Below are 15861 nucleotides of genomic sequence, written 5' to 3'. Positions count from 1 at the left end.
CCCTTAAAACTGAGATAAAATGTTATCGGCAAATTGCTCCGGGTAGCGTATCAGTCTGTCCCGTTGCCTACCAACACGGCAATCGCCGGTTCGAATCCCCGCGTTACCTTCGGCTTGGTCGTCCCTACAGACACAATTGGCCGTGTCTGCGGGTGGGAAGCCAGATGTGGGTGTGTGTCTTGGTCGCTGCACTAGCGCCTCCTCTGGTCGGTCAGAGCGCCTGTTTGGGGGGGGCAGGGGGAACCGGGGGGAATAGCGTGACTCTCCCACGCGCTACGTCCCCCCGGCGAAACTCCTCACTGTCAGGTGAAAAGAAGCGGCTGGCGACTCCACATGTATCGGAGGAGGCATGTGGTAGTCTGCAGCCCTCCCCGGATCGGCACAGGGGGTGGAGCAGCGACCGGGACGGTTCGGAAGAGTGGGGTAATTGGCCGGGTACAATTGGGGAGAAAAAGGGGGTAAAAACAAAATCAAAAATAAATAAATAAATAAAATGTTATCGGCAAATTGGTGCTTTTTTACACACCCTGTCACCAACGATGTGTGTCAGATAAGTTCCCCCCCTTTTTCTCCCCAGTTGTATCTGGCCGGTTACCCCGCTCTTTTTGAGCCGTCCTGGTCGCTGCTCCACCCCCTCTCTGCCGATCCGGGGGGGGGGATGCCCCAACCGACCAGAGGAGGCGCTAGTGCAGCGACCAGGACAAATACCCATATCCGACTTCCCACCCGCAGACATGGCCAATTGTGTCTGCAGGGACGCCCGACCAAGCCGGAGGTCTCACGGGGATTCGACCCGGCGATCCCGTGTTGGTAGGCACCAGAATAGACCGCCGCACTACCCGGCGCGATAAACCAGGTAAGTGGAACGAATGAAATTCTATGTGTCAGGTAGTTCAGCAAGAGAGGACCTCCTCAGTCATTGCACGGTGGAAGAAACACACTTGAATCCCGTGTTTGATTCCCATCACAAACAGAAGAGAAGCTTGTCCTGTGTCTTTTCATTTCGCTCGACCGACAGCTGCGTTGTGAAACACAGTGTGCGCTGGTTGGCTGCGGGGAGCTCTGCTGGCGGCTGCCACGTCCTTGCTGAGGGCACATGGTCGCCATGCCTGTACAGGAGGGTTTTGTCAGTGTTTGGGTGTCGCTGAGGCCTGTTCGCGCAGGAGGACAATGTCTTTCCCGGGGTTTCTACCCTAGAGGCAGATCTGGATGGATCGTAGAGGCGAGGAGGAGAAATAAATTGGAGAAAAGGATAAATCGATGCTTGGCGGAGAGGCAAACAGGACCTTCCAACCCTCGGCCCAGAAGCACACACACACACACACACGCACACGCACACAAGATTATAGACACACACACACACACACACACACACCATAGCTGGGCTTTTTTCCTCTGGCTGTATTGGATTGGTATGCGAAGCTGAGGAGAGAGACGCTCGGAAAAAGACTTGGCCTACAAATGATGTCCTTGTTTGATCCATTAAGGGGGGGTGAGGGTGGAGAGGGAGGGTCTTGGCTATCCCAGGGAGACAGTGGAAGGGCTGGGAAAGCATCATTTCAGTAAACCCAGTCTCTCTCGCTCTCCCTCGCTCTCTCTCTCTCTAATAGAGAGAGTGAAAAGGCTCCCATCCATAGGAGGGGAACGAGATCAGCTCCAAGAAAAGTTCCTTGTCTCTTGAGATTAGTAAGACAAAAAAAGTAGAATTGTGTATGTGTGTGCGTGCCTACGTGTGTGTGTGTGTGTGTGTGTGTGCGTGTGTGTGCATGTGAGCGCTGGTGTGTGCATGTGTGGATCTCTCTGTGCACGTGTCTCTGTATACAAATAATACACCTGTCTGTTGCTGCACACGTCAGGAGTTTCAAACTTTTCAAGCCTACCATCAAGTTGACCAGGGTAACTTAAATCACAAATCCAGTGGTATTTAAGATACTGTTAAACGCACTCCTCATCTTCTCTCTAGTCATTCTCATACCTGCCTCCGCTCACCACCCCGTTGCACGGTTTCTACTTTTGCTATTTTGGCGACGTGTGTTCTCAGCTCGGCTCCATCAACACTATATATGATGCCATTTATTTAATCTCGGGAGTTCTCCTCTCGCCCCGTGTCTTTTTATAGCTTTGTCGTTCATACTGTGCTCCCCCGCTGTGCCTCTATTTTCATGAATGCTGTGAGAAATAATTGAAAAGCGTTGTGCATGGTGCCATCTCTTGCGATGCTCCCACTTCCCCGTGCCTTGTAAATACTGTATCGCCCAAACCTGCTGCATGCCGTCCACTCAGGAGTCCACGCAGTGCCGAGACATCAACCCCACCAAAAACCTGTGGCCCAGACCGAATTCTCCAGACTTGGAGCCTTACCTCCCGTGGAAAGTTGTTGTCTCTGGTTTATATCTCCCTCATTTCCCCTTTCCTTTTTTTTTTTTCTCGAAAGGCAAATTGTGAATCTGATTTCTCTGGACGGTTTGTGGCTGACATCTTCCTAACAGCCCATGGAGGCAAGGCGGCAGGTCCGCTCTTAACCCCCAGTGCAAATAGCACCTGTCTGAAAGTACCAAGAGGGAACACATATTTTATAAGAAAGTCCAAAATATTCGCTATCCCAGCCACGGAATAACACTCAAGCAAATAGCAAAACAATGAAAGGAAGCGAGCCAGTAACTGGAGGGTCTCTAGTTCCTATCCCAGAACTGGCTGGTGGTCCTGGTTCAGCCTGGGATTCGACAACCTGAAGGTTGTTCTCTAGCAACATCCCAGATGCAATAAGATGGGCCCCTTGAGGCAAGGCACTTCATCCCAACTGCCCCAGGCAGGTGATGCTCCGCTGCTTCCAGTCTGAGCAACGTAGGCAGGGAAATGAGCAAATTGTCCATTGTAACAGAGACCCATAACATTATAACTTAGCTTAGCATAAGATCCACAATAAGCGTGTTGAAATGTGGCTTCTCTGCACCCCCCTCCTCTCCTTTTCCTATCTAAACATCTGTTGCATCTATGGTTGACTGTGGCATTTGAATTATTTTCTGGACTATGCTTGTTGTCCCCTCCTTTAGCAGACCAAACAGCAGTTGCATCCATTGCTGGACTTAACCTATTTGGACATGGATGACACCAATGGGGCAGAGATACATTCCCAGCTGCAGGAGATGTGGAACACTAACCGGAGAGGGAATGGAGGGCCACGAAGCCTCACATAAAGTCACAACGCGTGATCCGGCTCTCCAGGTGAGCCACACAACTGCTCCCGGTGCACTGGGATCATTCCCTCTTTATGATTCTTCTCTCCGAAAGATTTCACCTCGAGTGTGGAAAAACTGATATAAAGAAGAGATGCAGAGATGTCATGTTAACTGTAGGTCAGATTTAAACCCATGAAAATTGCATGTGGGTTATGCATGAGAGCCTGGGTGCACTTTAGCCAAACCCAAGGATGCATTTTGTCTTTTTCTCCCCCCCCAATAATGGCTGGTATCCAGCATGTCTCTGTGTTCCCGCCCCAGCAGATCTCTTCACATTGTGTGAAACCTTTGGCATACTTCATTAAAACACAGTAAAGACACCGTTACAAAATAAAACTTTGTCTAAACACGAGTGGATATTTCATTCAATCATATGTCTCACATTTAACAGAAGTAATAATGATGTTCAACATTATCTCTATATATGATGTAGGGATAACGCTCAGTTAGCAGCCATGATACTGGGTGGCCTTTTGTGTGTCTCTGAAACACCGCCCAAGTTGTGCAGACTCCTGAATGCGAAAACATGCTCCCTGTTTGTGCACATAGGCCGCATTGTGTAAGAAGATGCAAATAACAAAGCTACCGCATGCCCCTTTTCCACTACATGGTACCTGGCTCACCTCCACTTGACTTTTTCGTTTACCATTGCTGGAACGTACCGGCATTTTGATAACTGTTACCGCTTTCCTGGTGCCACCTTTGTCTGGTGCGTACCAGAAACTGGAAGCGCGGTACCAAAATCAATGGAGACCGGCTTCACTGAGGGGGTCCTGTTACGGTAATGGAAAGCAACACTCTGCGAGTCGAGTCCAGTCGAGTTGAGCCAGTACCATGTAGTGGAAAAGGGGCATCGTACAGCTGCTTGTTGTGCTGTGGTTCGTATTTTCATGTACAATGCAGCCTATCGACAAACCAGGAAGTGAGTTCTCACGTTCACGGGTTGTCCTCCAGTGATGTCACCGGTGGACACTGTTTCAGAGACGCACATGAGACTGACCAGTGTGGCTGCTTGTGGAGGGCTATCCCTACAACACATATGAAACATAATGCTGACAATTGTGATTGTCTGGCGTCCCGATAGCGTAAGCGGTCTATTCCGTTGCCTACCAACACAGGGATCCCGGCGGTTCAAATCCCCATGTTGCCTCCGGCTTGGTCGGGCGTCCCTACAGATACAATTGGCCGTGTCTGTGGGTGGGAAGCCTGACGTGAGTATGTGTCCTGGTCGCTGCACTAGCGCCTCCTCTAGTCAGTCGGGGCGCCTGTTCGGGGTGGGGAGGAAATAGCGTGATCCTCCCACGTGCTACGTCCCCCTGGGGAAACTCCTCACTGTCAGGTGAAAAGAAGCGGCTGGTGACTCCTCATGTATCAGAGGAGGCATGTGGTAGTCTGCAGCCCTCCCCGGCTCGGCAGAGGGGGTGGAGCAGCCACCGGGACAGCTCGGAAGAGTGGGGTAATTGGCCAGATACAATTGGGGAGAAGAAAGGGGGGGGGGGGTCAAAGAGAAAGAAAGAAAGAAAGAATATTGGGGATTGTTTGCTTCTAATGTTCATGTTATATCTCATAGTGACACTGTCGCGAGGACGTCTTTGGGATTGAGACCTGCTGCTGAGAGGCATTCTCTAGGACACCACAAACAAGGAAAACCTTCAAGCTTGTTTGGGACAGAGCTACTGGGTCCTCGCCATCACCAATTCTCCAGCAGGCTGCTGTGGACATGCAGGGGGGGTGTCACCAACGTTTAAATAGCAAATGTGAAACAAGAACGAACCATGCTCGAATATACAGGTTGCATTTAGTTGTGATGGTTGCACAGGGATTCGGCTGATCCTGAACCACCTGCATGCCCCTTGACTGTTGTCACAGGAGTAGAACATTATTTACTGAGCAACATTTTAAATGGGGCCTTTTAAAGCAAAATCTTTCTCACACGCTCTCAGAGCCGGGTACACACCGACATGCACACACACACACACACACACACACACACACACGCATGCATGCCTGGAATCCATAAATCGTTTTTAAAAGCAAACTGTTTTAGCAGCAGCGCTCTCCACATCCAGTTTGCCTTCCAAAGTTGCAAAGGTTAGTGAAAGATATGTTTGTCTTTTTCCACTTCACTGAAGGGTGAATTCAACTCGGCGCAATAAGAAATGGATTACCCGTTCATTAAAAGGGCTGTGTCACTCCTCATTGAGTTGGACAAATAACAAATTAATTTCTAGCCGCCTAATTTCTCTCTGTTCTCCACTGAATTTCAGATAACGTCAAATTGCCGATCACAGCCGTGCGAGCTCCCTCAACTTTTTATCAATTCATTAAAGATTTGCCTCAACGCAGACACCTAATGAGGAAATATTCGCTACTTTGTGCCATGCTCCTTGGACCCCCCGAGACGCTTAATAAACTGGAATCACAGCTCTCATTCAAATGTTGTTATGGCATCATTAGGCCGATATGGTCACAGGTGACGCGGGGCAAGGGTGTTTTTGGTTTTACAGGTGAGCCCAAAGCTTTTCACTTATCGTTTCCTTTTGAGTCTCACTACCCCCCCCCCCCTTTTCTCTCCCCAATTGTATTCTTGGCCAATTACCCCGCTCTTCCGAGCCATCCCAGTCACTGCTCCACCCCCTCTGCCGAGCCGGGGAGGGCTGCAGACTACCACATGCCTCCTCCCATACATGGGGACGTAGCGCGTGGGAGGATCACGCTACCCCCCCCCCCCCCGGACAGGCGCCCTGACCGACCAGAGGAGGCGCTAGTGCAGCGACCAAGATACACATCCCCACATCCGGCTTCCCACCTGCAGACACGGCAAACTATGTCTATAGGGACGCCCGACCAAGCCGGAGGTAACACGGGGGACTCGAACTGACGATCCCCGTGTTGGTAGGCAACGGAATAGACCGCTACGCTACGCGGACGCCGAGCCTCAGTATTGTCAGAGAGAGAGAGGCCCGATTCAAGCGCCAGAGTTTCCACGCGTCAAAACACCCTGGTCAATGCGGACTGAAAGATTTGGGTGCGACCGTATCTCCTCCCCGCCGTTGAGGGCAGGTCGCTGGGTAGAAGTGCTCTGCGGAGTGGTGTTAGTTTATTGACAGGGCAATATTGATGTTTCAATTAGAATAGTGTTACATTGTGCTGCAGCATGGTAACACGGTGCGTCTCCCGCCATCTGCTCTCCCTCTATGTCTGACGAACGAGGCACGTGGGGCTAATCGAGCTGCACATGAGCGATGGGACCGCAAGACGCCTCGCACACAGACACTCTCGCGCACACGCGCGCGCACGCACACACACATATTCGTCGTAATCAACCAGACACTCGTCACCACACTCTTATCCTATATACACACACATGCTTGTGGAGAAAGGAGTGGGAAGGACAAGGGAAGGCTCCCTCATGCCTGCTGTTTAAACACCCTTAAGGAGCCAAGGAGCGCCTGTGATTCCTCCCCACCTCGCTAGATGGGCCGACAGGTTGTTACTCCAGCGAGGGAGAGGAAGCCATGCCAGATGTGTATCGCACTCTATGTGTATCTGTTAAAAGCCTCAAAGGGCTTATCTGATGAGAGAGGGGGGGGGGAGGAAAAAAAACACAACTGAAGTGGAGCGGTTTCTGCCAGCTTTTCCCCGTGCAGGGGCAGTATGAAATAACAGTGTGCGTTCTGCCTGGCGTTATTGCCTGCCAAACCATGAATCAAAGACCTCATTGTGTGGATTACCTCGTTAATCTGTTGATGCCATTGAGTCGTATTGCAGGTGTTAATGTGCCAGTTTTTTTTCCTCTTTTCTCTCTCCCCCCTTCTCTTATTGGGGAGGTGTAGCGGTTAGGTTGGTAATCTGCTTTAAACGCTTTCTAGGGAATGAGGCGTGTTGAAACTCGGCCAAGAGATCTGTGGTATCGTCGAGCCCCTCTGCTACTACAGCATATGGAGGGGAAGCAACTGTGGCTGCCATGCTACTGCCAGCGGGGATGAGCTGGTGGGCTATACGTATATATATATATATATATATATATATATATATATATATATATATATATATATATATATATATATATATATGCCACGCCACTTGTTGAACTATTTCAAACGTGTGTGACTAAATCAGTCTCCTGATATAACATTCACCAAAAACAAAAACAAAAAACGGCTCATTTCTCCTGTAACTGTAAATATAAATCCCAAGCTCCATCTCTGACCGCGCCTGAGTTTATAGGCGAACTCTCCGAGATGTGCGGAGGAATAGAGAGAGAAATAGAAAGAGAAGTAATCCTCCCTTTGCTGCTCACAGGGGTGGTCTCTTCATCCTGAGCCTCAGAGGGACAGAATGCACCTCCCCACGACAATGGAGGGGACCCACCAGAGCTGTGCTTCCTGGAGAGGCGGGGGGGTGAGCAGTTGGAGGGGGTGGGTGGGGAGTGCAGCTTTAAAACAGGCCTTTGAGTGGCCTAATTGCATTGGTATACAGGGGAGTGAGAGCTGGCTTGGATCACGCCAGGCTATGGAGGGGTTACTGTCCGCACCTTGAGAGCCACTCTCAGAAAAGACCCTGGCACAATGTATGCACAGTTAATGCTCTCTCTCTCTCTCTCTCTCTCTCTCTCTCTCTCTCTCTCTCTCTCTCTCTCTCTCTCTCTCTCTCTCTCTCTCTCCTCCTCTCTCTCTCTCTCTCTCTCTCTCTCTCTCGCTCGCTCGTTAAATGTCCCCCCCACTTCGTGTCCCCCGTCCACATTCTTGCACTATTCTCTTTTTTCCCCCTCCTTTGCCTGTGTTTCTCTTTCTCGCTCTCTCATTCTCACCCAATATTTTTATCTCCATCTTTTTTGCATCATTCTTTACCCCCTCCCCTTGTTCCTCTCTCCAAATTGTCCCTGTCTCACTGTATTAATCCTCACATACGGCCCATCTCCCTCTCTTTAGTACACACAGCCATTACAGCCAGGGTAGGAGGCATGGGCATTAGGCCATGTCTGACACCATGTAAACCTATGCAACCGCCCCTTGATAAGTATTAAGGGGCGTCTAAAGAACTAATCCCACTAGCTATGTATCGTTTGTATTGCTTTGTAACAAAAATTATTATTATTTTTCATTATCATCATTATTAAGTGAGCAGGCGTAGTCGCTCGCCACCATTGCCATCATTATTTATTTACACATGTTCGATAAATCTTGAAAATCTAGCAATAACGTGCATTACCCCCCCCCCCCATTCACTTTATCAACGTAAGTCAATAAGAAGCATGGTGTTTTAACAGCGGTTTGCTCTCTGCAAGTCTACATCAGAGGACATTAGTCAAAGTCTTCTGATCACACCAGCCGAAGGTATATGGGAGTTGGCATGGGCGAGCCAATTCAGAGGGATAATTGATGCGCTGGCCTTGCCCAGGGGCTGCAGTAATATATATATATATATATATATATATATATATATATATATATATATATATATATATAGTCAGGGATGGCGCAGCCTCTCTGATGCTAATGACCTGTATGGGAAGCCATGTGCCCAACTGGCTCGGCTTTAACTGCGCGAGAGTCAATGAACAATCCCACATTTAAAAAACATCGCACCTTTAACTAACTCGCGATTGGATTTCTCTTTTCCTCCCCCCCCTCACCCTTTCTTTCATTGCACGAGCCCCGCACCCCGATAAAATGTAATTATTTCTGCTCGCAGTGCTCCAATAGGAGCAGCCGCGTGTACGTGGGAAAAAAGTCACAGAGGGATGTGACGTATGGGGAGACGCTGGCCTCATTAGACCGTTAAAAATTGAATCTTTACAGCACGCGGGTCATATAATTAGACCTACTGTTAATTTAACGCTCACATTCTCTGTCGTTAATTTTTATTTCCCTTAAAAAAATGTGTGGCTTGGCAGCGCCCTGTTGAAGCTCGGGGATGGGTTTTTACTGTAAGGAGGGACGCGCACTGCTCCTCCCCCTCCCCTCTCCCCCCTTCCAATGAATAACCGCGGACCCTGCAGTCCAAATAACAAGACTCGCATCATTTATGCGTTGTTAAGCCATGTAATTGAACGAGCCATAGTTTGCATATTACACCATTAAAATAATGTGCTTTGCGTTTCTCCCAACACGACTATTTAAGTCTGTGTGGCGATGTGGTAATTCCTTGAATTACAGCCTAATTACCACAATGTTCTTTTGATTTGGGTGATTTCAATGTTACGCTACAATGGTGTTCAATATAACGAGCAGGAATTACTGATGCGCGCCGTGAAACTTTCCCTCGTATGAGGCCTTGCTGCGGCCGCCTCACACGCCTGGCACGCGTTCCCATGTAGGTCCGCTTGTACCCGCGCCCGGAAGGAGCATGAGCTCATTAGAAGTGTGATACTCAGAGGTTTTATTCTTTCTTTTTCTTCTTTTTTTTTGGTCTCATAAAAAAAAAGTCGGATATATGTTCACAGACACTGCCCATGCATTGCCCCGATGGACTTGCGTTGTTCAAGGCCCAAGTCTTATGGGATGCTTTCGTCAGCCCGTTGAAAAAGTCTACGTCACCAAAAAATGGTCTGTGCGCAAATTTTCATCATCTAATCTATTTTGTTTATTTTTTTAGTTTGTCTTGGACACATTTGTTTCGATGAAGTTGGCTAACGGCTCTGTCGTCGCTCTTCCTCTGCTGCAGCTTCAGTGTTATTGAATCGTTCGTCATGTTTTCAGCAGCTTGTACAGCTCCGCTAAAGAGCTGTGGGAAGGGGGAGACAAATGCGAGGGGCGACGTTTCCCATGGCCCGACTGCGCTGTTTATAAGGCTGCACACTTAGGAAAAGTTGTGATTTTATTTCTGCAGTTAGACACGGGATCTCTCTCTCTCTCTCTCTCTCTCTCTCTCTCTCTCTCTCTCTCTCTCTCTCTCTCTCTCTCTCTCTCTCTCTCTCTCTCTCTCTCTCTCTCTCTCTCTCTCCCCGTCATGTTCAGTTGTTTTTCTTCCCAGCTCCCTCTCACAGTACCCGATGCTTTCTGCTCTCTCCCGCTTTATCCCACCGAAGCCTTTGTCCCGCCAGAGGGCCTCTTTAAATAGGCCTTTAGATATTCAAGAACGGGGTGGGTAGGGTGGGGTGGTGGAGGGATGGGGGGTGGGTGAGAAAGTAGCTGTGACGCGAGTGATGTCGTTTCATTTACCTCTCCCTATGGCAACCAGCAGTGGTTTGGCAGGAATGTCCCTTCTCCGGACTTTGTCCTGTGTCTAAGGCCGAACAGAGGGCGCAGCAGCTGGGACGAGGTGAACACCTGCACTCCCCACTTTTTGGAAGAGGAGGAGGAGGAGGAGCATGTGTGCGTTTGGCTATAAGCTCCACCTGCACCGCTTGGCCAGTCCTCGTTCCATACTACTGGCCCGATAACCAGGGGAACTTGGCAATGTGGCAGCCTCTCAATGGCTATATGCCTGATATAGGGGGGTTCATGGATCAGGCTGTACCCTACCTTAACACAGCCTCTATATTCTGTATTTATGTGAAATTCTACCTAACACTCGCGAGATGGTAAGGTTTAACAAGAATTTCCTCCTTAATTCTGTAAAATGATGCCACATGAACATGTCTTTTATATGTTTTTCGACATAGTTTTTTTCCACGTGGTTTTTTTAAAGGTTTTTCTAATATATATATATATATATTATAATGTCAGTGACGTGGGGTGATGGAGACAGATGCATGAGTATATTTCTAGGCCACAGCACTGACGTGAAACGGACCGATGGACACGGACTCTGCAACACACAGCAGCTGCACTTCACTGTTCAAAAGCCACGAGACTGTTGTCAGTCAACTTTGCAGACCATGGTGGGACCTGTGTTACAGCTGCACTCATTTTACCTGGTTTGTTGACAGGTCTATCATTGCAAAATCCACCTTTACACGATGGATAACTCTGTTTGACCCTTATTTTCATTCACTCTTGTTTTAACACACTTTCTCTTTTGCTTTGGCACACAGGCTAAGGTCTAAACTGTACATCCGGTGAAGGTTTATCTGCGGTGCCTATAGCCACCTTTTGAATAATTAGCTGAATGATTGAAACATGGGGTAATTTTGATCAAGTATACTTTGTATCGCTCAAAAAGCCCACACACACTTACACTGAATAACAACAATCGCACACATGTATTCCCATGCACACACCTGCACAACTCCAGAATTTAACCTTCTTTTATCGTGTCGCTTCATTTACCACTAAAAACGACACCGGCCATCTCCCTTTCACCTATATTTCATCCAACGGCAATATCGGCTTGTCTGAAATGAAAACACACTTTACTTTGAGAGAGGTGTGAATCGGGACACATCGTCTACGTGTTGGGAGACAGAACGGTGTTGCAAACTTTTCCGTCGCCTCTAATGCCGCAAAAGTATTAAATACAAACACTCCGTCATGCTTCTCTCCAGTTTAATACATCCATTAAAAGGTGCGATTACATAGGAGAGCTGCATGAATACTCTGATCTCATGTTGGAACCATCCACTCGAAAGTGCGTGGCTATCAAAGTAAATCACCACCATCTTACACTTCCACACTCAGCATCTCATCCGCCGCCGCCGCCGCCGCCGCGGGTCCCGCGCGCCCTCTCTCCATGCCGCACTCCGTCTCGCGCGGTTCAGAGGTGCCGCAGAACTCCCGACTCTCCGAAAAACAAGGGGTAGTGTTTGTGGAGACTTCCCAGCAACCTATCAGGGAGCCGTTGCCCTTGGCAACCATGTCCATCAGCCATTCCCGTCCAATGAGCGGCGGGGCCGGGCGGAGTCCAGGTGCGCCTTGGCGTCCACTTGGCAGAGAGCCGGAGAGACGCCCGTGGCGAAAAGAGTAACTGTCAAATGCGAGGTTCCTTTAATAAGAGCGATCAGTCCGGCTCCGAGAGTCATGGCGACCACAGCGTCTAATCACTACAACATACTCACCTCCAGCGCATCCATTGTGCACTCGGAGCCCGGTAGCATGCAGCAAGCCACGGCGTACAGGGACGCGCAGACCCTGTTGCAGAGCGACTACTCCCTGCAGAGCAACAGTCATCCGCTCAGCCACGCACACCAGTGGATAACGGCGCTGTCGCACGGAGAGGGGGCTCCGTGGTCCTCCAGCCCCCTCGGTGAGCAGGACATCAAACCCGCGGTGCAAGGCACCCGCGACGACATGCACAGCTCCAGCAACCTGCAGCACCAGCCGCGGCCGCCCCACCTGGTGCACCAGTCGCACGGGAACCATCACGACGGGCGGGCGTGGAGAACTACGACCGCGGCTCACATACCGAGCATGGCAACGTCCAACGGCCAAAGCCTTATTTATTCACAACCGGGATTCAGCGTTAACGGCTTGATCCCGGGCAGCGGACAGGGAATGCACCACCACAACCTAAGAGACAGTCATGAGGACCACCACAGCCCCCATCTCAGTGACCACGGCCACCCGCCGTCCCAGCACCAGCAGCAGAGCCATCACGACCACTCGGACGAGGACACGCCGACTTCGGACGACTTGGAGCAGTTTGCCAAACAGTTTAAGCAGCGGCGGATCAAGCTGGGCTTCACGCAGGCTGACGTCGGACTCGCCTTGGGGACGCTGTATGGAAATGTCTTTTCCCAGACCACCATTTGCAGGTTCGAGGCCCTGCAGCTCAGCTTCAAAAACATGTGCAAGCTCAAACCTTTGTTGAACAAGTGGTTGGAGGAGGCGGATTCGTCCTCGGGCAGCCCGACCAGCTTGGACAAAATCGCTGCCCAGGGGAGGAAAAGGAAAAAACGGACCTCTATCGAGGTAAGCGTAAAGGGGGCTTTGGAGAGCCATTTTTTAAAGTGCCCTAAACCAGCAGCGTCGGAAATTACAACACTGGCGGACAGTCTACAGTTAGAGAAAGAAGTGGTGAGGGTTTGGTTTTGTAACAGGAGACAGAAAGAGAAACGGATGACCCCTCCCGGAGGACCTCTCCCTGGAAGCGACGATGTGTACGGGGACACGCCGCCGCATCACGGAGTTCAAACCCCGGTCCAGTGAACACTAATGGACCACTCCTCGTTGACTGTTTTTGTTTTTATTTATCTCCCAAGGTTATATATAAAATCACTGGATTATGAACGATATAGTGGGTGTTTTATCTATAATAGACGGCAGAGAGTACTTAGTACACCGTATCTGCTTTGAACATCTTTCAAAAACCGAATAATAACAGTGAGGGAAAAGGAACATTTCCTTCTTCGAGAGCTAAAGGAGCATACAATAGCCTGTGTTCTTCGAGGATATGCCTAGCACTGTGACTCGAGTCGACGCAGTTTTCAAGGTGTAGCCCTATTGTGCGAAACCATACTTGACGAAAAGGAGATGCTACCGGTTCAGAGCTAGCTTCGAGATTCTCAGCTGAGTGGTTTACATTCGCAACTTTTACATTGTATCCATGTCTCCGCGCGTGATTCTTAGCAGTACCATTGTTTTGTATAGCCGCAGCGCGCACGGCGTTCATCCGGAGGGGGGGGCGGGGGGGGAGTCAGTGGAGCTGCATTGAACGAAATTCAACATCGATAGGCTGCATCCTAATCGTGCAGCTGAGGTTGAGCATCGTCTGTGTGCAACGCGATGGGGGTTGACTGACTCCATCTGTCAGTCATGCCAGCCCGAGTTGAACCTCAGCTGCAGGAAAATCCAATGGTGCACCGCTTGGCCATTTATTTTTATTTTATTTTTTATTTTTTTGCAGGCCATTTATTTGTTATTTAATCTTTAGGTGGTTTGGGTCAGAATTACGGAATCAAAGCAATCACAAGTTATTATTGTCATTATTATCACCATCATGTTTCAATGCAGCTCTAAGGCTTTGGCCTGATCAACCTTTTTCAGTGTTTTGGACGCAAAGGCTACGGAAGCGCTGTACTCCTGCAGCCAAATGAGCGGGTTTAAATACTGAGAGGCTGCCAGCAAACTCCACGCAGCCGGTAAAACAGCGTTCGGGTCAAGGAAGGGCTACGTGCTGATGGATTATGTGGCACTTTCCCCCCTACAAGATATGGGCTAGGTGTGCCACCAATACTCACACAGAACATTGTGATCCCCTTTTGTAAATATTGTATAACAGTCATGGCGTCATCCCTTTTGTTTTCTTCTTCTCACTGGGGCACTTTTCTGATGTTTTCAAAACAGAACACGTTTTAGTTTTTTCTTTGTTGATTTTTGACACACTTTTATTCAGCATACTACCTTGAATTCTACAGTATTTAACGTTTATCTTGTCGATGAAGTGTGCTTGATTGAAGTAGAAAACTTTTGTCGCGCATTTCGTTTGGTTTGAGATGTTTGTTTTTCCTTGAGGTGAAATCGGCGGAATTTGCTTTAAACTGCCTATTGCCAATTGTGTTGTTGTCATTTGGCTGGCCAGCGATGTCCCTCTGACATTACAGCTTTGGGTTTCAATCAAAAACGCGGCCTATATAGGCTGTAAGGACTGCATTCAAATTAATGGTGTCATATGCTATTGTCTCGGTCATAAATGAATTAGACCGAGACGGGTTAAGAAATGAGATAGCCTTTAACATTTACGGTAACGTGGCTAATCTGATTTTGGGGAAAATGTATATATATATATATATATATATATATATATATATATATATATATATATATATATATATATATATATATATATATATATATATATATATATGCCCTATAAATCTCTCCCAAAACACACCTTTATTGATATTCCACACTTAAAGGTATATGATAAAAAATAACTTCAACCCCTATTATTATTATTATTATAAATATTATTATTATAATTATTAATATTATTAATATTATTATTTCGTTTGTTTGTTCCTTGCCATGCATTCCATTTCAGCCATTTTGTTCTTCTTGGTCTATATTGCTTTATTGGGGAATTATTCATAGACTTTATTTTATTTTTAGTTTTGTTATTGAGATTGTAATTTATTCTATGATGACTTTTATAGAGGACACAAAGTACGACATACTATATACTGGCATGGAGGAGGCCTATGGGATGTGATGGAGGAGAGACATATTTTTTATTTCCGCGGGATTGCCATAGCCTGTACCGTCACAGCCAAATGTATATACATCTTTTCTAAAGACCAGCTTGTTCTTTGTAGTTTTCGTTTTGTTTTATGCAAACAGATATCCAGGGACGTGATCTTTCTTCTTATTTGGAAACAGCTGTCCTTTTTCCCCATCTACTACAGAACACAAGCAGCTAGACGTAATCATGACATTGGGTATTTCCTCGGTAGCTTTAATTAATTAATTGATCAAACCTATAATTCACTGAAATTCACCTTGTGGGACATAGACCTGTAGCAGTTCGATGCTGTTTTGTTTTGGGATTTTTTTTTTATTTTTTCGTTTGCTTGTTGATTCAGTCGTTTTTTTGTTTGTTTTTGTTTTCCTTTGGGTAGCTAGGCTATGTCATATTCACTGGATGAACTTGGGCTAGATAAAGCGCGCAAAAGGTGATAGAAATATGTTTAGGTATTTCATCACTTGGCATATGAACAAATTACTTGCACATTTTTAAATAATGGGGTTGATATTAAAATGCTTTTTTCCAATGTCAAGGCTAACGTATCTTTTATTCAGCG

General features: G+C 47.9%; 1 protein-coding gene across 1 annotated transcript; it reads left to right on the top strand.

The window, feature by feature from the left end:
- Positions 1-11930: 11930 nt before the first annotated feature.
- On the top strand, positions 11931-13270 carry pou3f2b (POU class 3 homeobox 2b). Its single transcript, XM_056286632.1, has one exon. It carries the CDS (start codon positions 12143-12145, stop codon positions 13268-13270), a length of 1128 nt encoding a protein of 375 aa, XP_056142607.1. The 5' UTR covers positions 11931-12142.
- Positions 13271-15861: the final 2591 nt, after the last annotated feature.

This window comes from Lampris incognitus, chromosome 9 (genome assembly GCF_029633865.1).
Source record: "Lampris incognitus isolate fLamInc1 chromosome 9, fLamInc1.hap2, whole genome shotgun sequence".
Lineage (NCBI taxonomy): Eukaryota > Metazoa > Chordata > Actinopteri > Lampriformes > Lampridae > Lampris > Lampris incognitus.
Note: the sequence above shows the minus strand (reverse complement) of the source record. Positions and strands in the feature narration are given on the sequence as shown.